The sequence below is a fragment of the Pleurodeles waltl genome, chromosome 11, assembly GCF_031143425.1.
Source record: "Pleurodeles waltl isolate 20211129_DDA chromosome 11, aPleWal1.hap1.20221129, whole genome shotgun sequence".
NCBI classification, from domain to species: domain Eukaryota; kingdom Metazoa; phylum Chordata; class Amphibia; order Caudata; family Salamandridae; genus Pleurodeles; species Pleurodeles waltl.
Genome location: NC_090450.1, coordinates 473,892,457 through 473,915,914, shown reverse-complemented (window position 1 = coordinate 473,915,914; position 23,458 = coordinate 473,892,457). Strand labels below are relative to the sequence as shown.

The 23,458-nt window shown below is 43.0% G+C and overlaps 1 protein-coding gene across 5 annotated transcripts in view; it reads right to left on the bottom strand.

Annotated features, from left to right (window-relative positions):
• The window catches only part of LOC138265788 (ubiquitin carboxyl-terminal hydrolase 50-like), a 384,629-nt gene that overhangs the window by 333,774 nt on the left and 27,397 nt on the right, over window positions 1–23,458 (bottom strand). The window contains exon 1 of one of the 5 annotated variants that reach the window (XM_069213818.1): window positions 165–411. The exons of 1 other annotated variant lie outside the window; for it this stretch is intronic. In XM_069213818.1, coding sequence (XP_069069919.1) covers window positions 165–189 — 25 coding nt within the window. In that variant the 5' untranslated portion in view covers window positions 190–411. Of the gene's footprint in view, window positions 1–26; window positions 122–164; window positions 412–23,458 lie in introns of those variants that run through there. 3 more of the 5 variants (XM_069213819.1, XM_069213820.1, XM_069213821.1) reach the window with 3 other exon arrangements.

The window sequence follows — 23,458 nt, the reverse complement described above, 5'->3', positions numbered from 1 at the left end:
TCCTACCAGATCAACCCATTACTCACATATTAGTTAAACTTATGTTTTGTCCTTCGTGCATGGCGTTTGAATTAGATTTTATATGGAAATATCTGTTAGTGAAAGGTCAACAAAGTTGTTGCAGAATATTTTGTTCATTTTAGTTACGCCTCACGCTCACTGACCCCGCCCCAACATACTCGGGATCATCGTTTCAGACCAGCAGCCGAAAAAAAACTCTCCTTCCTGCTCACGCTTTCTTCTCGGGGATCACTTCGACTTTCCCCACAGAATCTGCCACTGCATTCGCTGCGATTAACCTCGGTATGTTACTATAACGCCCAAGGAGGGGTGGCAGCAGTTTCAAGTTAATTTGTTTTGTCCGTTGTTAGGAGGCGGAGGTAGTGCGAAGAGCAGCCAATCTGTGCAAAGCACATGGTCGTTGAGTTTATACGTCACTTTCATAAAGCTTCTTCCTGTTTCTTTCAGGGTGCCAATGCACGTTGTCCAGGTTGCAGGTTCTGTAATCAAAATAAACTAAATTAAACGTCATTGCAGGTCCCAGCCGCGCTGTCTCCTAGCTTTACCGCTAGCTTGCCTTTCACAAACACTGCATAGCTCTCACCTTTCCGAGGTCCGTGCGTGAGTAGTTTCGTTTCGTCCAATCCAGGATTCTGCACTTTATTAGGGTTGAAGCTTGTTTGCTAAGAACGTCTTGGGGACATTCGGAAAGCTGCCCTCGGAATGTATTCTGCACATCGCTTTACCATTGTCTCTTTGGTTTGTGACTCACATGTTCTTGCTTTCTATTCGTTGGCTTTCATTTATTTTATCCTGACTTGTTTGAGTTCCCCTCTCTTGCGCAAACCTTATTTACAATATCCTTCCAAGAGCCCTCTTTCTGTAAACAGGCCTTTAAATCTTATTCTTGTCCTATGTGCTCAGCATTCAAGACAGTGATCAAATGTCAGGCTTTCTCTGACTTCATAGTGAGAGGATTTATGTGTCAATCATGCAGGCTACTGGGGATCCTAAAGTAAGGTGTAAACAAATACTGTAATACCATCAAAACAAATCAGTATACTAGGAGATGATATTTCCACACATTATAGTTTTAGTGCAGTATACTTTTATCAGTAAAACTGTATGTCTGTGCAAATATTTAAATTGAAGATGTGTTGGCTGTAATGGCATTGTGCTATACGGCAGCATGCATACTCCACTTTACCCCACTCTACTCTGCACCACTCACACTATGCAGCTCCAAACTGCGTGATTGCACTCTACTCTGCACCATTCCACTATATGCTGCTTCAGTCTACGCCTCTGTATTCTGCATCATGCTAAGCCAATTCACTCTACCCCATTTTCCTCTACTAAGCACCTCTGCATTCTTTGCTGCTGCACTCTACACCACTCCACTCTATGGCACTCCATTCTATGCCACTCCACAACCCTGTACTCTATGCCACAGCACTCTACGTGAATGCACTCTACTCTATACTAGTCCACTCTGTGCAGGTGCCCTCTATGCGATCCCCTCTACACCACTCTAACATACTCCGCACCACTACACTCTACACCATTACACTCTATGCCACAGTACTCTACCCTGCACCATTGAACTCTACTGTGCAGCATTCCACTGTATGCCATTTCACTCTACTCTTACACAATCTACTCTGTACCACTCTACTGTATGCCACTGCAGTCTATGCTACAGTACTCCACTTTGTGGCACTCTACACTACTGCACTGTACTCTAACCACTGCACTCTACACCACTTTTTAAAAAACAATGCACTCTGTACCACTGCACTGTATGCCATTCTACTTTGCACCACTGCACCCTACGTCACTAAACTCTACAACAATTTACTCCACTGTACTCTACACCAGTGTACTCTACGCCACTCTGTTCTGCTCTATACCACTGTACTCAACATATTTACTCTATGCTTCTCTACACTATACTCCACTGCACTCTACCCCAATCCTTAATACACCTCTGCACTCTATGGTAGTCTACTCTGCAACACTGCACCCTCTGCCACTGGACTTTATGCTACTGCAGTCTACTCTACACCACTCGTCTCTATGCCACTGTATGCCAATGCGCTCTACACCACTCTACTCTGCAGCACTCAACACTGCACTCTACCCTGCACCACTCTATTCTGCACCACTCTACACTATGTCAATCCACTCCTAACCATTCTAATATACTCTGCACCACTGCACTACACGATACTGCACTCTACTGTATGCCACACCACTCTACACTGCTTCACTTTAATTTAAAGCAATCCACTTTATACCACTACACTCAATGCCACTGTATTCCACTCTGCACTATTCCACGTTGTCACTCATCTATACGCCATTACTCTATATACTACTGCACTTTGTTTTATACTTGTTTTATTTAGTCAGTCATGACCGCACAGATAACATTGCAAACTTATTGACAGAAAGGAAAATACAGAGACAATGTAGACATGAACATAACAAAAGAATAACCAAATGTACCACAGCAAGTAAAAAGTATAAAAGAAAAAATAAATAAAAAATACAAAAAGGATGGTAACACATGGTATGGTTATTGAACAAACATATTCAATCTCAATTAGGGCACGCCCAAATTCTTTAAAAGCATTTAACAACTTTAGGGCCTCTAGTCTTTGATATAGCTAATTCAAATTCATATATTTGACAGATAAGTGCCCAACACTCTAATGCCTTTGGAGGAAAGGGGCATATCAACAAACTAGCAATATATAACCAAGGAGTAATGATTATGATTGACATCAATGAACTGCGACTGGGGTTATGCTCAACTTTGTAAACCAACATAATCTCCCTAATAGAGAACTGAAAACATAAGTGTGGGGCAGCTAGTAAGCATGTGTACGATATCTGCTGTGGGAAATCCGAACTTTGGACAGCAAGTCTTGCCTGAACCATGATTTGCAGTCCATTTTGAAATACTTTCAGGTGTATAATAAAGCATGCAAATGGTCTTGAACTACTGAAGCCTTAAACTTGCAGAATGGACAGAGCGATCAATAACCTTTAGAGCACTCAGAATCTCATCTGGCAAAAGCTCAGAGGTGAGCACCCTACTCCATTTAGAAGTTAGTAGTAAGCTATCATCAGTGCTATAAGAGCCACAAATATGAAACAGTGCACTGATTGATGCCTTTTCTGGTGCCCTGTATAGGTAAGACAAGATGTCAGAGTCTTCAAGAGTTATCTGATCTTTACTCCCACTCAGAAAAAAATCCTGCAGCTGTCAATATTTTAAAAGAATTGGTAAGGAAGATCAAAAGAAGTCTGAAGGGAAACAAATGAGTGAAACCAATTACCATCGTACAGATGCCCAATAGTCTTCACCACTCAGTCATGAAAAACAGCAGGAAATGCCTGATTCCCCCAAGTAGTTAAAGCAAATTCCCTCTGAATGTGAATAAATCAGTAATAATTTTAAACCGGACCATTTGTAATAACTGGGATCAGAAAGTCTATGAATAAAGAACCTTGCATTTGACCCCAGAGCAAGTTGATAACCCAAATTAGAGGGGTTCAGGTACACCCAGTAAGCAATTTTCCTATGTAGCCAGCAAATGCTGCCCAGAAGTAAAGCTTAAAGTCAGGTAGTGTTGGAGTGTACATTTCAGTAATATTTTTATTGCACCAGAAGTCAGCATTTGATTCACGTTTAAAAGCCTAACTTAGATAGCTACACTGACACGTATTTTAAAAGTGTACACGTTTATATTGTGGTGGACATGGAGGAGCCAAAATGGCAGCCGCGACGGATGCCTAAAATGTGAGCTCCAACTCGGGCTCACCGAAAATATCCTGCAGGGCGTGCCCGGAGCGGTGCTCCTTGCCCGGAGACACAGCAATTTAGCCCGTGGAGCCGGTGTGCGCGGAGGAGTCGAGTGGCGCTGCGAGTGGGGACGAGGTGGCCGGAGGCCGCGGCTTCGGGAGATCCCCAGCGGCCACGGAGGCTCAATCGGCGATGGGTGTTGCATGCTGCCCCGGCTGAGGGGCGTCGGCGCGATGTGAGGAGGGTAGTGCGGAGGGGGGCTTTCACCTGGGAGGGCCAGAACTGACTACAGCCTCTCCCCTTCTGTCCCCCCTCCTCCCCTTTTTCTCAGACAGCTGCGGTTGTCGCGTTTGTCCCGGCTTTGCGGCGGAGCGAGGCGCCCCTTCGGCTGAGGAGGAGAGGCAGAGGAGATCGCGCCCTGATGACCGTGGCTGCGCGCTGCTCCTTTGCGGTTGTCTGCTGCCTGGGGGAATAAATTGGAACAAAAGGAGAATTGGGAGCGGTGCGTGCAGCGGGGAGCCGCGCCGTGCCGCTGAACATACGCTCGGGCCCGGCGGTGATGCCCATGAGCCTGAGGGACAAATCCCTCTACACTCCTTGTCATTGAACTTTTTCCCCCTGCTGACGGAGTCCCCCCCGCCATTTTCTCTCTTCCATCATTGTTATCCGGTTCCCCCACCCCGTCAGTGGTCAAATATATATGTAAGAACAATGTGAGGGGCGGGCCAGCCGGGGTAACCAAGGCCACCCAAAATGCTATCTCATTGGCGGTGGCTGGGAAACCCAGTGGAGGCTACATGCTCCTAACCCAGGACACTTAACTATTGGCAGCAGTGTTAAACGCCCATTTGCCTGCAGCCTGCGCCGCTGCCGACCGGCTCGCTCAGTTGGATACGCAAATAGACTCGACTGCGCCACGGGGAGGAACCGCATACCGAGGGGTGGGTGCGCACCAACAGTGAAACACGACGCCCAGGAAGCACACAGCCACGCTGCTCCACACAACGAAAGTGGACTAACATAAAGGAACCATGGCTGGGAAATCTAAATCCGCGAAAAGCCAAGATCGAAATACACCTGGATGGGCTCCGAGTGATCAACAGCTAATACCAACCTTACAGTCGTTGGAAAGCACACTCCAAGCCCACGCTACACAATTCGAAAAAGTATTGCAGGTGATCATGGACACTAAATCCTCCTTGGAAAATAGAATAGACACAGTATCACAAGACTTGAACCTACTCAGAGTGGACCACCGTAACCTGGTGGAGAGAGTGAAGTCAGCGGAAGATGTGTTAAATGAGTTGAACCCTACGATCACGGACAATCAAAAAAAAATCAACGGCTGGACACAGAGGTGAAGATCCTATGGCGACGTGCTGAAGAAGCAGAAGCAGATCCCGGCGCAATAATGTATGCTTTCTAGAGTTCCCCAAGAAACTAGCAGAGCAGAGTACGGAAATATTCTTAGAGCAATGGCTAATCAAAGAAGTGCTAAATGGGGCCCCATCAAAGTTCTTTTCTGTGGAAAGGGTGCACAGAATCCCGGGGAGGCCGCCGGCCCCAGGCCAACCACCTAGACCACTGATAGCAAGATTCTTAAACTACAGAGACCGCAATTTAATATTACAGTAGTTCCGCAGCAAAGGCCCATTCCGACACGAGGACTCAGTTGTTAATGCCTACCCAGACTTCACCCAAGAGGTACAGAGACAACGTAACTCTTATGCAAAAATCAAACAACGCCTTCGCGAACACAATATTAAATACGCACTATTATTTCCTGCTAAATTGAGAGTGATATCAGACGATCGCACCCACATATTCACCTCCCCTGAAGACACCTGGCCGTGGTTGCACGCCAAAGGTTTCGGACAATCCCAAGAGGGAACGGACGTAGGAGAGGAATGGCTTACCTCTCCATCGCGGAAGCGCACCAAGAAACGATCCAAGGGACAACCCACTGAAAAAACAGGCAGCAGAAGGAAGGGAAAGGGTATTGAAAGAAACTTCCATACACACGCTGAACTCCTTTGAGGCACTCTGGGCGGTCCCTGCAGATAACTCGGACTCCGACTCGGCTAGCTCAGATTCCACTATAACAGAAGTACTTAAGGGTCCGAAGCTCACCCCCAGATCCGCAGATGCACTGTAAATGCAAGCTGCTAGACCGCTTTTCCATCCGAACTGAGTGACAAGTTGAAGGGCGGCAAAGGATAACTGTGCGGGAATCCATACGGAGGTCGCAGCTGACAGCCATGAGTATCTTATAACCATTTATCCCTTACTTTGTAACTGAGAACATTGATTAATGACACTGTGCATGCGGTCCGGGGGGGGGACTAAAACTTCGGGTGCACCCACACATATACGCAGACCATGTCTGTGGAAGGATGTGAGCCCCGTATAAGAGCCACATCCGGTTGCCAAAATAGCTCCCCTACAGGTATCCACATGGATACAAGTTTTCTTAAGTAGTAGTGTGTTGTGTAGTTTATTACGAATCCATAGGTGTGTGAGGAAATTAGTTGTGGTGGAAGGGGGGGGGGCAGTTAAGTTGTATACTATAGGTCAAATCAGAGCACAGGAAATATTGCTGCGGCTGTTAGCCTTAATTATATACCTGGTGGGGATAGTGGGGACATGGACGGGTATTGTAACCTGGAGCGTGTCACATGCGGGTACATCATATAACGCTACATGGCTCAAAATGCAAATCTCATTACACATCAATATGAAATAGTCACGTGGAATGTGAGAGGACTGGGTGCACCAAGCAAAAGATCTCAGGTATATGCACGCCTCAGACGACAGGGAGTACACATCTCCATTCTACAAGAAACACACCTAATGGAGTCTGACTTACAGGAGATACTCAGGAAATGGGGAGGTCAGATTATAGGCACAACATACTCAGCTTTTGCTTGAGGAGTATTGGTATGGATAGCAGGTGGCGTCCCATTTGTCCAAACCTCGTATAGGATAGATCAAGGGGGTAGATACGTAGTAATAGAGGGGCATTTAGATGGGAGACAATTTTCGATAATCGGGAACTACGCCCCCAACAGTGCGATAGCTGAATTAACAAAGACTCTGCAGACACAAGAGCAGTAGAATGGGAGGTGCACAAGGCTGTAGTCAGAGGACATTGTATCTCGAGTGAGACGCACCCTTCATGCGGAGATCAGCAAATTGAAAAAGGAATTGAGAGTAATGGAAATTGCAGTGGCACAAAACGAGATACCCTACACAGTGCTAAAAGAGGCGCGTACAAAATATAATTAAGCAGATTCTCGTATCCGCTGACATGACCACAAATACCATCTAATGCGCCTACAAATGGAGGGAGACAGATCGGGTAGGCTGTTGCCGTGGCTCCTTCGCGAGAACCGTCAGCAGTCCCCCATAGGGACTATAAGGTTAGATGACGGCAAAATGGCCACCACGCAAAAAGAGATCATTGGGGCGTTTAGGGAATATTACACGAACCTCTATACCAAACGCACAGTATGTACGGCCCAACAACTTGAATCCTTTCTTGCAGGATCACCCTTGGTGCAACTGTCGCAGGTGGATAAGGAAATGCTGGAGGCTCCTTTGAGAATGGAGGAACTGGACTTAGCTCTAGCGCAGATGGCTAGGAACAAAGCGCCAGGAATAGATGGTCTCCCAATAGAATACTACTCTACTTATTCAAAACACTTAAAGCCTCACTTGCTGAAGGTGTTTGAGGAGGCATGGACCTGTAAGATATTGCCTCCAACACACAGAGAGGCAATGATAGTGGTTCTTCCTAAGCAAGGTCGCGATCCCACAGACGTTAAATCTTATAGACCACTTTCCCTCCTGAATCTCGATTGTAAAATCCTAGGTAAAATATTGGCTAACAGGATAGCTCCCTTCATACATACCTTGATACATGATGATCAAAACGGATTCATCCCAAAACGTAATACTTTTCTATACATCCGTAGATTGTTGAGCGTCATGGGAGACACCCCCCCAGATGCACATGATGAGATGGTATTATCCTTAGATATTGAGAAGGTATTCGATACACTAGGGTGGGAATTTCTGTTTGCCACTATGCAGAGCATGGGAATTGGCCCTAACTACACACAATGGGTACAGACACTGTACGCCAACCCACAAGCTAGGATGAAAACGGGAGGGGCTATATCTGATAGCTTCCCAGTCACCAGAGGTACCAGGCAGGGATGCCCCCTTTCTCCTTTGCTGTTTGCTATAGCGATGGAGGCATTGGCGACTCGAATACACGCAATGAAAGAGAGTTGGGGAATAGTCAGGAGTGGACTATACCACGTTATATCATTGTATGCAGATGACGCCCTAATATATGTGCGGAAAGGAAGCGAGGTGATATCCTCAGTAATCTCACTCTTGACTGAATATGGGGAGATATCAGGCTTGGTGGTAAATTGGGAAAAATCATGTGTGTTCCCACTAACTATCTGGTCCCCGTCGAGAAAAGAAAAGGCCCCCACAGGGCACCTGAAGTGGTGTTTTCGATCCGTTCAAATATCTGGGGGTCCACATATATCATAGACCTGAGGATCTTAGAGATGGGAACCTGGGGTGGCCTCTATGAAGGGGTCGCTGCGATTCTGGAGTAAATTACCATTGTCACCTCTGGGCATAGTGGCAGTGGCAAACATGCTGATACTGCCCCGGCTGTTATATTACTTTGCGGCATTGCCACTTAGGGTCCCTAAGAGCTTCTTTCGAGATTTGAACGCAGTCCTACTGCAGCTTATATGGGAAGGGGACAGAGCGTGCGTCGCACTCACTACACTGCCGCGTCCAATCACCGCGGGAGGTCTGGGCGCCCCCAACTTCGAACTCTATTACGCTGCTGCACAGTTACACTGGATACACTGAACTGGATACATAGACCCACACTGGCGGAGTCCGCATGGGTGTTGGCGGGACTACATGGAGAGCCTCTGATCACATGACTAACAAACAAAACACCGAAAGGGGCGTCTGATAATCCGTTAATAGTAGTGGCACACTCATGTTGGAAGAGATATATACAAAAAGGACACAGGGTGCTCCCCTACTCACCGCTCATTCCCCTGGGACTGCTTCCTGGATGGGCTACTGCTGCTAGGACGCACTCACTCACGACCTGGACGGAGGCGGGCATACTGTTGATAGAAGACTGCTTTGAAGAGGGGAAATTGATGACATTTGAATCCATACAAGCCCTCACAGCAGTGAACCCAGGGCAATTTATAGCTTACTATGCCATATGTCATTTAATTAAGAAGACATGGGCGGCTGGAGACCAAGAACCACCGATCTCACCCACATTACATCACATGCTACAATATGATAATCAAACAAAAGTAGTGACGAACTTATATAAAATTCTGAATAAATCCCCTGAACCAAATTTGGAAAATGTAAGAGATAGATGGAATATAGTTCTGCCAAACCCGATACCGAAAGAGGACTGGCCGAAAGTTCTATACCATACTCGGGGTTTTGAGAAATCCTAGATTTCGCTACACACTATTCAATTACACACACCAAACATACCTATCACCAGCTAGGATTAAACGCATGTTCCCTGAATCGGACCCAGCCTGTCCCCGATGTAAAGCCCCACTGGCACACTTCTACCATATGGTCTGGGAATGTGCCCAGGTGCACAGGGAGTGGAGCGGAGTGGTAGAAGAAGTCTCAGAATTGACAGGTCTAGTATTTGCAGTTGACCCTAAATCCTGCTTGTTAGGGCTGAGAACGAGAGAAAAGAAGCATAGACACCTACATAACTTTGCAGACCTAGCATACGTGATTTACAAAAGATTGATAGCTATGAATTGGAAAGCGCCCAAAGCACCAGATTTGAAAACTTGGCACACCCTGACACTGCGCTGGACCCGTACAGAATACCAGGTACTAGGAAAATTATCAGGGGAGGGCCAACAACACACAGGATGTGAAGCCTGGGAAATTATAGTTACCAGACTAGAGGCTAGGAACGATTAGAACCCACCATGAACTGGGCAATAACGCAGTTTTAGAGATAAGGTAGTCAGTACCAGACCACCTCTAACATAACAAGCAAAACGGGCGAGACACACCAGATTAGTTGGGAGAGTACCTGCTCCCATGCCCTCAAGTCGCTGTCATCCACAGCAGCCAACAAGTGATGAGTAAATGAATAATTAGAATATGAACAACAAATACAGCTACAACACTTACTACAAATAGACATCAGTCCGGCATCCCCCACTACCAAAAACTTTAATTGTTAATTGATTGGAGTTTTCTTCAATGACCACATGGGTCATGGTGTTTAAATTTATTGTTTGGGTCTGACTTGATTGTGAATGGTTACCACACTGTTCACTGAGTGAAAAGATACATCGACCTGGGGGAAAGGAAGCGTTTTTCAAACCCTGCGAGGGGAAAACGCGCTAGCAGAATCTGGTAGCAGATGACGGTTTAGTGTCATGAGAGGGGGAACCGTCCATTTGATGAAACAAAACATGAATCAGTGGGGAACAGTGTAACCAAGTAGCTAAATGTGGGGCAACTAAATACCACACAGTAAGATCTATCAGCCAGATACAGCAGACAAATATTTTGAGTGTTATAATAAGACCTAAGTTATGTTTTTCTTGTTTTGTTTGAATGCAAATCTTATATCAGAGCAACCAAATCCTGCCAATGTAACTAACAATGACGGTACTCAGATCTGTAACAAAAATCCAATAAAAAATTTTTTTTTTTAAATATTGTGGTGCACATTGTGCCTACTATGTCAGACGTTGTGCCTGCCAGAACTGACAAAATGCTAACATGATTCAACAATGTTGAAATATAGTATAATCATTAGAATTAAATATTGTTGTGGAAATTACTATGATTTATGGTGATTTGTGATTGATTGGTGTGGAGTTGCCTGTGCTTGATGTGCTTGATGCAGTGTTTGATGCGGTGTGCTTGATGCAGTGCTTTAACAAGGATTGTCCTTATTAATAAAATGCTTTTGCATATTTTGATATATTAATAATACTGAATTCAAACATGTGCATATTATGTGTGCTTCATTAATGCCAATATTAATGCATACTATTTTTTGTTTTAGCATAACTAGCCTTGACTAACCTTGAAGTCTTCATATTTGCAGCAGCATAAAATGTCAAGTTATGTTCTTTCTTTTTAACATTCATTTTTCCATTAGAATGTTTCACACGATTAGTAAAGAGTCCTACTGTATTGTGTAAGTGTAATTTCACAGTGTCCTTGCTATTGTGACATTAGAATCTGAGGCCTGAAAATTAAAGCAGTACCATTATTTAACTGTCCGTTTACATGAGAAGTGTGGAAATCGTCTTGTGCCATTGGATAGAACGTGGATTGCAACAAGTGATGTACAAATTGTTAAAATGTAATGGAGTCACACGGAAGCAGGAAATCAAACCAGACAGACGTGTGGAACTGCAGTGATGTTGTGGATTTTATTTTTGACAGGGGACTGATTGAATGTTTCCCCTTTTTGCGTGGCGTGGACTCATCAAACTGACCAATCAAACTATTTTGGGTGTTTCTAATCAGGGAATGTCTTTCTTAGTTTGTGGCAGTCCCCTCTTGAATCTTGTTCTGTTAAATTGTCCCCTTGGATGTTCCTGATTTTCATGTGCAGCCTGTGTTCTGCACTTTGCCCCCTGATGGTGCTACTAATGGACTTTGCTGATGATCTACATCAGTGGTTCCCAAACTGTGCGCCGCGGCTCCCTGGTGCGCCGTCAAAACTAGCCAGGGGCGCCGCACACAGTCTGGAAACCACTCGGAGGTGCTTTGAATCGGTAGCTTTTCCTCGTGGTATTGGAAAAAACACCGTGCATTAATTATTCTGACCAGCGGAGGGCGCCAAAGTACCATTAATAATATCCCTATAACAAAAATAGTTTCCAATAAATGGTTTTCAGCAACGTGAAGGAGAGAATAAAGAAGACAAACGGTAAATAGTGTAGGTACAGGTACAGGCTGGGATTACGTTCCCCCACCCGCCAAAAAAAGTAACATAACGGGGAGCCGTGGCCAACACAGCCAATAGGTCAAAGGAGCCGGGGATCAAAAAAGTTTGGGAACCACTGATCTACATGCTTTGATGACAAAACGATATTGAATGTTGAACATGGGAAAGGTATATTCTAATGCAAATGTTATTTTCCCCTGACCTGGTTTTCTGAGTAGAAGTTAGCATGCTGACACCTGCCTCTTTTGTCTTTGTTAGTTTAACTTCGCCAGAGATAGATGCTGTTCCAAATTATTTTTGTCTTTTCTCTTTGATGTTTGCCTGCATGTGTTAGCCCGCTCCCACAAATGCTTGTCCTGATTTGGTTAATAGTAGGGAGAACCTATGTCCCAGTTCCTGAATTCTGAATCTGTGCAGTTGATCTGACTAATGTGTTCATCGTCTGAGTTGAAACATGTCTCTGCCTCACAAGCAATTGCTTTATTAATATGCATTATTCTGTCAGAATGTCTCATGGTGTTGATGTTGAGTAGATTAAAATTGTTTTGTAGATTTGGCCAGCCTATGGTGTTAATTTAACTTTACAGTCTGATTTTGTGCACAATATATGTGACTTTGGCTTTGTGGTTATAAAATAAGACCTTGAAACTTTAATTGTTAATTGATTGGAGTTTTCTTCAATGACCACATGGGTCATGGTGTTTAAATTTATTGTTTGGGTCTGACTTGATTGTGAATGGTTACCACACTGTTCACTGAGTGAAAAGATACATCGACCTGGGGGAAAGGAAGCGTTTTTCAAACCCTGCGAGGGGAAAACGCGCTAGCAGAATCTGGTAGCAGATGACGGTTTAGTGTCATGAGAGGGGGAACCGTCCATTTGATGAGTGTTAAGGGTGACGAATTTGGTAATAGAGTTGTTCTATGGTTAGTTTGAGAGGTTGATGAAATTTTAGCCTTGTGTTCCAAGTGTACGGTGGATGTGTAAGTATGGATTTGCCCTTGCTGTGCTTTTTGCTATGAACTGCGGTGAAGTGGGTTGGTGTGAAGTGTTTGTGGAGTGGTCATACTCGAAGCGATTGTGGTGGTTTGTGCTCGGAAATGTCTGTGGTTGTTGTTTTTGACAGGTCTGTCATGGCCTAACACCCCGGGGTAACGCACAAGTGCATGCAGGCACCTGGTTAATTTATTGTCTGCAGTGAGGTATTGGTTATGAGGCGCAATTGACAATATCAGTAGATTTCCTTGAGTGAGTGTGAGTTGTTCATTGGAACTGGGTGAATCCTGAGTGCATATGGAGGATCCGTATCAACCTGTGAGATTTGCTGGTCAAGTCTTACTTGTGTAAGTCTGAAAGCCACAGGCAGATGGGTAAGCAGTACAACTTTCAAAGGGTTTGAGTCCTACCTGTAGAGACCAGACAGGTTTTTGTTTTTTCTAGTGCTTGCAATATTTTGCATTAGTGAATGTGTGAGGTGTGTCAGAGACGTTTGCGAAGCGACTTGCAACTGCTGAGTGGAGTGAGTATGATGTCAGTTGTGCAGCGCTGAGATAGGTTGGTTAGTGAAAAAACACACACATATTGGTGGATAGTACTGCATTGCCATTGGTTGAGAACAGCTTGTGAAATGAATTGTGGGATTGAATTTACTTCCTGGTTACGTTGAAATTCATATTATTGACTGAAATTAGTGCCACAATGACATTTTTCAAAGCTTTAGGAACTGCGCTGAGAGGAGATCTGTTCGTTTCAGTCAGAGAGGGTGAGCAGACAGCACCCGAAGGAACACTAGCATACAAAGTGGCAGAGGCAATAGGAGTTTCACAATGCATTTGGGTGAAACAGTGGTGCAAGATTACCAAGAAATAGGGTTCGTTGGCTTTTCCATGTTACAGTACCTTTAATTTAAGAATTTTAGAAAACTTGACGAGTGTATTGTTTTAATTAAAGTCTTCTCCAAGACCAGCACAAGAATGAGGAGAGAAGAGAAGACATTAGCAGAAGCAAGATGGGATGAGGAACAGAAAATGTGGAGAAAAGAAACCTTAGATGGGGTGAGACCGTTTCCAGTCATAACAGAAGAAGGGGATGGTAGTACAAAGCCTAAAACGAAAAAAGAAACAGGCAGCTTTTAATGAATTGTCCCTCCCAATATCATACAGTTGAAAGAGTAGTTCAGGACGTAGTCCCAAGTGTGCTCCAGTTTCACACAGTCCAATTCAGGTAATCCTGAGTACATCTGTCAGTTCAGAGATGCAGGTACCCACAATTTATCCAGCAGTTCCTCTTTTAAGTACAGCACAGCAAATTATGAGCCAAGTTGTGAATCAGGTGATCGTAAGTACAAAAATGATTCCGATGGAGTCAACTCCTAATGTATCTGCACCTGTGCAAAATTTTAATCAGAGACTGACAATGCCCATGTATTCTCCACTACCATCAACCCCAAATATTGCCCAGAATCAATCAGGACAGACTTTTAGTGCATTACTCACAGGTCAAAGTGCAGAGATGATGGTTCCGCAGAATCAGACAAGTCTGACAGGACCCGAAGCATTGGCAGTCCCTGTAACCATAAGTCCAGTTGTCCCACTGTATGCTAATATTGGGAGTAGCCTCCAGACCCCAATTCCAGTATCTGCAAGGGTTTCAGCGTGCGATACACAGAGAGCAGTGTATACAACTGATTCAGAAATGGAAAGTTTTACTATGTCTGTTTCATCTTTGACCCCCATGCTCATTGCAGGTCCAAACCAGATGTCATATCGAACAGGTCAAATAATAGATGTGAGATGTCACCCAGGAACCCCAGCTACACACATGTCCATGCCAGAACAGGTTATAAGAGTCCCATGTAATACCCTGCAGAACATGACACAGGGAAACAACATCAGTTGTAGGACAGTGCGTAGACCGTTTGAGTGGAGCAACAGGTATGGTAAACAAAAGTGGCAGAACAGAAGCGACACGAAAAAGAAATAGGACAGTGACTGTGCCCAGATTAACATTAGATTTAAATGAATTATTTGAGGGAACACTTGAACAGGAAAGATTGGATGCATACAATGAAGAAGAACTGAACTTCATGTGCAAAGATGTCACAAATCGTGCAGGATGGACTTATGAGAAATTAGTTGAATTGGCTGAAAAATATGATGTGGATTTAGAGAAATCAAAGCCTTTAAGACGGAGTTGCAGATTAGAATTTAGTTCCAAAGACATCACCAACATGAGATCACCCAACATGAGAATGCACATTAAAGAATTAATTCTGAACATTCGAACATGGGGAGCATTAAAAAAATGGGAAGGCAGATGGGCAAAGAAAAGAGATCAGAATAAAGCAAAGCAGATTTTGCCTCCAGCTGGAGCAAATCAAGCTGATAAGAGTGTAAAAACGCTACCAGTGAGAGAGATTCCAGGTGGAGGTTATGTACTTCTCCCTTGAAGAAGTGACATATTGTCATTCACAAATGATTACCCAAGATTGAGAGAGAAACCAGTAGAGTGGTACAAGCAAACAGAAAGGTTTGTGAAACTTTCAAAATGCCTGTGTGAAGATTTGAACACCTTATTTGACATTGTGGTTCCAGTCGATTTGTGGGTGGAGTGCAAGCAGAGTATGGATTGGCCAACTCGTGAACCGCCAAGAGATCCAGTAACAGGTGCGCGGTCTGAAGAGGTGATGAAAAGGTAATATAAAGTGATTGAGTTCCTGAAGAATAAGTTTCCCCAAAAGGTGCTGATTTGCAAAGAATTGACAGGACAGCACAGGGAACAAATGAGTCGATTCATGCTTATTATGAGAGACTACTGCAAGCAGATAAACATAATAGTGGGTCTGAAGTTAATGAGCCGAAAGACATGAGTCATTCTGTGTTCAGATTCGTGCAAGGACTGAAACCTGAAATTAGCATCATGATCCACAATAATTTTTATTTTCTGGCAGAATAAGTCGATTTACGAAGTACTACAGTATATTAGGTACTGTAGTGATGAAATTGAACTGAAGCAGAAAAAGTTGAAGGAGAAAGTGATGGTGATGTGTTAGAAATGGGGTCCCTAGTTGGCAGAGGTGTACACCTTTGTCCAAGTAGGGACCACAATACTACTCAGGGTAAATCACACAATCCAAATTATCCTGTGCCCACCCTCTGATAGCGTGGCACTGAGCAGTCAGGCTTAACTTAGAAGGCAATGTGTAAAGTATTTGGGCAATAAATGATACAGTAACACATTGTAAACACCACAAAAATACACCACACAGGTTTAGAAAAATAGATATTTATTTGAATAAAATAAGGTCAAAGATCCAATAAGCAAAAATTGAAATATCACTTTTAAAAGGTTTTAAAAAGTCTTAATCCTTAGAAATAAACAATTGTCTCTTTGTTACACACAGTACCATAAAAAATACCGACCCACAGAGACCACAGAGGAGGAGATGCGTGAAAAAATAAGATGTGCTTTGGATTTTCCGACGAGGCACAGATGATGCGTTGTTTCTTTACCCACTGCAAGGGGCTTGCGTTGTTTTTCAGAGCGCAGTCTTGGTTCCTCATTGCGATGCAGGGATATTTTGACACCAGGAACGATGCGGGAAAATCCTTGACATGATGGAAGAAGGCACGGGCGCTGTGTTAATCCGGTAGGCGATGCGTCAAATTTTCCATCACACAGCAGGCGCTGCGTCAAATTTCCATTCGGGAAGTCGGGGCTGCGTCGTTCTGGTCAGCTGTGCGGCGATTCCCGGTCGCAATGCATGCTTCGTGTCGGTTTTTGAAGCATAAGAAATTTCCTGTAGATATGAAGTGTTTTTTGTCTTTAGACTTCAGAAAACAGGAAGCAAGCTCAATCCAAGCCCTGGGAGAGCACTTTTGGGAAAGGCAGAGTCCTTCTCAACAAAGTCAGTGGGCCGCAGGGCAACAGCAGGGCAGCAGTCCTTCTCAGCAAAGCAGTCTAGATGAGTCTTTTAGGCAGCCAGGCAGTTCCTCTTGACAGGATGCAGATGTAGGTCCAGAAGTGTCAGAGTTGGTGGGGTCAGAGACCCAGTTTATGTACCCCAAAATGCCTTGGATGTCAGGGAGACTTCAAAGAGTGGTTTTGAAGTGCACAAGTTCCCCTTTCAGTCTAGTCCTGTCTACCAGGGTCCTAGTGGGGGGTTGATCAGTCTATTGTGTGAGGACAGACCACTGGCCTTTGTAATGTAAGTGTCAAGCCCTCCACCCTTCCAGCCCAGGGAGACCTGAAAACGTTTTGCCCTTGACCCTATTCAATACGTTCTGGGTGCCGGGCTAAAGGAATTCCGCATCCCTGTCTGCCATACCAGGTGTTTATTTCATTTGTAGGAAAAATGCCTACCACAAGCTGCCAAAATCCTAGTATGGTACATGTTATTTAGGGGTAGTTTGCCTGAAAATCTACAGAGTGGAGAATTTTGACAAGTTTGGTGAGAGAGATCTAAATCCAAGCCAAGAAGAGGAGCTGGTGCAGCAGAGATTACAGGTTATATATTTGGTGCCTTTATTCCGTCAGTGGGTGTGATCTTGAATGATATCAAGATTAGAAAGTTGTCAGCAATTGTGGTCAAGATGTCTAATGATTCTGCTGAATCAATGTTGCTCCTAAATACGGAAATGATTGCTATGAGATCAATGGTTTTGGAAACTCGTCTTGCATTAGACATCTTATTGGTGAAGGAAGGAGGAGTCTACAAAGTTTTATAGGAGCAACATTGTTATGCATTCATTCCAGACAATAGTAAGGAGATAAGGAGATTTATATAAAGCATAAGAAATCTGAAAAATGACCTGAAAGATTGAAAGGAGACAAATATCTGGCAGACAATAGGTAAAAGATTAGCTAAAATTGGCCCATAGTTTTGAGATTTGGGAAAGGGAATTGCAAGAATGATCCTCAGACCTTTGTTGATTGTGACACTGTGTGCTATAGTTGCACTTGGACTTCACAAGTTATACAGTATTTGGAAAGCACAAAGAGCTAAGAGTAAATAGAAGAGGGAAGATATAAAAATGGATAAAACATGGAGCACTTATTACAAGAATTTGAAGAGAATTGAGAGTTTCAGTAGACCAAGGCCATTATGTTACCAGACCACAAGGCTTTGATTTGTCGCATTAAAATGAGTGTCCTTTTGTGACAGCATATTTTGCATTCAGAGGAGGGACTGTTGGAACGTAAATTTTAGTAATGCTTTTATTGCACCAGAAGTCAGCATTTGATTCATGTTTAAAAGCCTAACTTGGAGAGCTACACTGACAAGTATTCTAAAAGTGTACACGTTTATGTTGTGGTGGGCATTGTGCCTACCAGACTTGACAAAGTGCTAACATTATTTAACAATGTTAAAATATATTTTAATCATTAGAATGAATTATTGTTGGTGGAAATTAATGATTTATGGTGATCTGTGATTGACTGGTGTGGAGTTGCATGTGCGCAGAAAGATAAATGCACATGTCTGTCGACAAAGATTGATATTATTAATAAATTGCTTTTGCATATTTCGATGATATATCAATAATGCTGAATTCATAAGTTTGCTTATTATATGTGTTTAATTGATGACAATATTAATGTGTAATATTTTTTGTTTCAGCATAACTAGGTCTGAAGTCTTCATATTTTCAGCAGCATAAAATGTCAAGTCACGTTCTTTCTCTTCAATATGAATTTTTCCATTAGGTTGTCACATGATTAGTAAAGAGTCCTCTTGTGTTGTGTGTAAGTGTCATTTCACAGTGTCCTTGATATTGTGACATTAGAACCTGAGGACTGAAAAATAAAGCAGTACCACTGTTTAACTGTCCTTTCACATGAGAACTGTGCAAATCGTCTTGTGTCAGGGGAAAGAACGTGGATTGCAACAAGTTATGTACAAATTGTTAAAATTTACTGGAGTCACACTGAAATAGGAGATGAGACCAGACAGATGTGTGGAGCTGCAGTGATGTTGCAGATTTGATTTTTGACGGGGGACTGATTGAATGTTGCCTCTTTTGCATGGCGTCGACTCATCTAACTGGCCAAACAAACTATTTTGGGTGTTTCTGATTAGGGAAGGACTTTCTTAGTTTGTGGCAGTCCCCTCTTGAATCTTGTTCTGTTAACTTGTCCCCTTGGATGTTCCTGATTTCCATTTGCAGCCCGTGTTCTGCACTTTTCCCCCTGATGGAGCTTCTAATGGACTTTGCTGAAGATCTACATGCCTTGCTGACAAAACTGAATTGAATGTTGAACCTAGGAAAAGTATATTCTAATGGAAATGTAATTTTCACCTGACCTGCTTTTCTTAGTAGAAGTTAGCATGCTGACACCTGCCTCTTTTGTTTTAATTAGTTAAACTTACCCCGAGATAGATGCTTTTCCAAATTATTTTTGTATTTACCTTTTGACTTTTGCCCGCATGTGTTCATCCGCTCCCACACCCTTGTACAGATTTGGTTAGTAGTATGGAGAACCTATGTCCCAATTCCTGAATTCTGAATCTGTGCAGTTGATTTGACTAATGTATGTGTCGTCTGAGCTGAAACATGTCTCTGTCTCACAAGTGATTGCTTTATTAATATGTATTATTCTTCTGGAATGTTTAGTGGTGTTGATGTTGAGTAGATTAAACTTGTTTTGTAGATTTGGTCAGCCTGTGGTGTTCATTTATCTTTACAATTTGATTTTGCGCACAATGTGTGACTTTGTGGTTATAAAATAAAGCTTTAAAACTTTAATCGATTGGAGTTTCCTTCCATAGGCACATGGGTCATGGTGTTTAAATTTGTTGTTTGGGTTTGACTTGCTTGTGAATGGTTACCACACTGTTCAGTGAGCGAAAAGATCCATTGACCTGAGGGAAAGGAAGCGTTTTTCTAACCCTGCGAAGGGTGAGGGTAAAATGCTCCAGCAGTACCTGAACCCCCTTCCTTTACACAGAAGTTTCAAAAATCAAATAGCACGCTTGGCCCGTCTGAAGCCCCATATAAAGTTGCTGATAACACCCTTAAGGCGTGTAAAAATGAGTTTGGGACCCAAAGTATTGTTGCTCAAAATAGGTACAAACATTTAGATAAAACATTCATTTTTATGATGGTACAATGGCCTGGTATTGTGATGGGAAGTTGATTCCACAAAGAAAGCTCAACATTGACTGATTGCAGGAGAGGTTCATAATTAAGTCTCCAGTTTTCCATTTTTACAGATTTTTACAGTTAAATACAGACTGAGACCAATGTGTTTCCTGTCTCTATTTATTTTCAAAAGTGGAAAAATACAGAAACTTGTGCAGCTTGCCAGTGACTCCCCATGCTGTCCTTTGTGAATTCTAGGCCAACAGCTCTGTAGATAGACATCATGGAGAGTTAGAAAAAAAAAGGATGACATTTCCTTAAATACAGGCATACGTTAAATATTTATATATAATAATGCTGATATCTACCTATGGGTGTAGTCTTTTGTTATATTTGGGGTGCTTAATTAGCTAAATTGTGACAGGTTTCAAAGTATGAGTATATGTTTATCAGTTAAATAAATACAGAAACATACCATTTTACATCTCCATTTATTGTCAAAACACAAAATAAAAATAGAAAAACACCAACAAGTTGGCCAAAAAATAAATATGAAAAAATACTGACAGATATGTTAAAGAAATAAATAACTATAAATAGGGCTCCCGGTTTTATGGTAAGTTTGAAAATACCATCAACTCTGCTACCCAGCCTGACCTCTAAGTAAGCAGCCATTGATACTGTCCCCAAGATCGTATTTACCGGCTGAAAAGTAAGCAATACATGTGTTTAGTTAGATTTAATTTATAAGCCGGAAACATTTCCAAACCTATTGGCTTAGTTTGAAACTAAACCAATAGATGTGAGTGGGTCTGGCGTAAAAATGGCCACATCATCAGTGTAGGCTGTAATTCTGATCTCAAAAGTCATTAGATACCACTGGCTGACTCCCTTGGTTATGTAAGAGGGACTTCAAGTAAGGCTCAATGTACAATGCAAACAAGAGAGTGGAGAGCGGGCACCCTTGTTGGGTCCCCCTAAAGAGCCAAAATTGTGAGGAGCCAATCCTGCTATAAGCCAGTTTGGCCAATGGATTCTTATAAAGAGATTTTACCCACTTAATGAATCTCCGCCGATACCTAGTACACCCATCGTTGCCCACAACCAATTCCTTATGACCCCGTCAAAAACCTTCTCTCCATCCAATAGGATAAGATCATGCCAATGTTTATGTGACTCACAGTATCCCTGGTGGGTATGAAACTATGCTGTTGCGTTAAAACCAGATTCTCAATTAAAGGGGCCAGCCGAGTAGCTAATATTCTTGTAAAAATCTTAGCGACTGAATTAATCAGGGAGGTAGGCCGATAAGAACCCCTGTACTCTGGTGGCTTGTCTTTCATTAAAAAGACAGCAATGTTTGTAAGATTCCAGGAGGTAGGAACCTCTTCCCCCCGTCAGTATAATCTACCAGGTGAATAAATTCCCTGCAGTAGAATATCGATGAATATTTTATAAAATTCATGCTTCACGCAGGGCTTTCATGATGGCAGAGCCTTATAGCAGCCTCGACTTAAGACATGGAAATGTCTCCCAGTAAAACTGACACCTGACTATCTTATAAACGGATTAAACAACATCCCTGAAAGTATTCCAAGAGACCAGACTGACTTATTGGTTGTGGCTGGCTATACACATCCTGATAAAAGTGAGTAAACTGCTCTGCAAAAGCCTGAGGACTAGTATGAAGAACTTAGGGCCCGATGTATCAAAGGGTTTTACCCATTCTATGTCTATGGGAAAATGTGTTCGTACATATGGCCCCTAGTCATTACCTTTAATATTTGAATAATCAACTTGATCTTCAATCAGAAACCTGATGGGGTATTATTCAACCAACATTCTTGCCTTACTCTTATTAGAGTGCTTGATTATTATGGTAGTTGGCAACAACCTTTTTCCTAAATCCCCGATCAAAGAGCCATCGGCTTGTTACTAACTCCAAATTGAGACCTGGCTCCCCTGGTTCTCTAGCTAAGATAGCTTGGGTGTGTCAGAGCTCTTGTTCCCTTATTTGTTGACGAAGCTTGATTAACCCCTCCCGCTTTGACTTAATTTTACTAAGCATAAACTGCAGAGTAATCCCACATACAAGCTCCTTCATGGTGTCTCACACAACACAATGTGGGGAAGATGTTCCAGCATTTGACATTAAACACCCCATAAGTAGCACAGATAGGTAGGTTTGGCAACCAGGTTTGGAGAGGATTTACAGAGGAAACGTGAAATGCCAACCTTCCCTTCTGCTGGCGTTTACTGGGGAGTGCGTGCAGTACTGAACTATGGTGTGAAGTGAACTTAGGGCAGACTTCCATTTCAGCACCCTGAACTAGCAGTGACACAGCAAGGATCATATCAATGCTAGAGTAGTGCTGGTAAAGGGAAGAGTAAAAAATATACCCTGGCCTAAAGGGATAGCCCTCTATACATCAATCAGACCATGTAATTGGTTGATTTCTAAAAATGGATGCCTTTGTTTTAACCATGCGGTGTTGAGCAAAGCAATTATTGGTGTCTATACCATAATCCATAATACAATTGAAATCACCCATTAGTACTATATCTCTTACCCAATCTAGCAATTTTAAGCAGAGCATCCCAGGCTCATCCAAGTTTGGGCCATATACTGTGCAAAGAACATATTTTCAACCATACGTAAGAAGCTGAGCAAAAGCCCACCTCCCCCTTGGATCAGCAGCAGTTTTAAGGACCATAAACTCAGCATGCCTTGCAGACAATATGACATCCCCCAAATAAAAACAGACTGAGAAGTGCTTATAACAGTATTGTAGCCAAGAAGTTTCAATAGTGAGCGATCCTTATAGGCCTTATAAGTCTACGTTAAGCACAGTAATTGTGGCTTATGTAGTACTATCTCTTCCCGTACCAGTTGTCACTTAAGAGGACGATTGAGGCCAGCAACATTCCAACACAATTTTCAACCCATCCATTGTAGCAAACCATTGATACCTGCTGTACCTATCCTCTATCCATACCACATATACTGGCAAATGTCATAGCTAGATACCCATTCACACAAAACCTTGGAACATTCTGACTCATTTTTCTCCGCTTATCCCCCAAACCCAACACACCCCCACCAAGACACAATACCTGGACAGGCAATAAAATTAGAACAAAATACCCACCCTCAGCCCCAGGAATACCCTCCACCCTGTGTCTGGGGAAAAGAATCATTCCACTTGTGGGCTGTCAGATGCAAGGACAGCAATGTGAGGTCTCTACCCCTGTACCCTCACCATCACTACCCCCTTCACCCAAAAACAGGAAAAAAAGAAAAGAGAAGGGAAGAAATTAAATACACAAGTTCAGGCACAAAGTTGAGCACTGAGCAAGACCTAGGAACAAACATAATCAGACAGATATAGTTTTAAATCAAGTGGGAGAGGATGGTCCCTGCCAATAACTAAGAACCTGTGCAGAATCTGACTCACAAAATTGTAGCGCAATTGTGTCCGGGTCTTCTTGATGATCTTAAGTCCAGCAGGTTCCTGAGGAAAGACCTGTGCCCCAATAGCTTTTAGTGGATC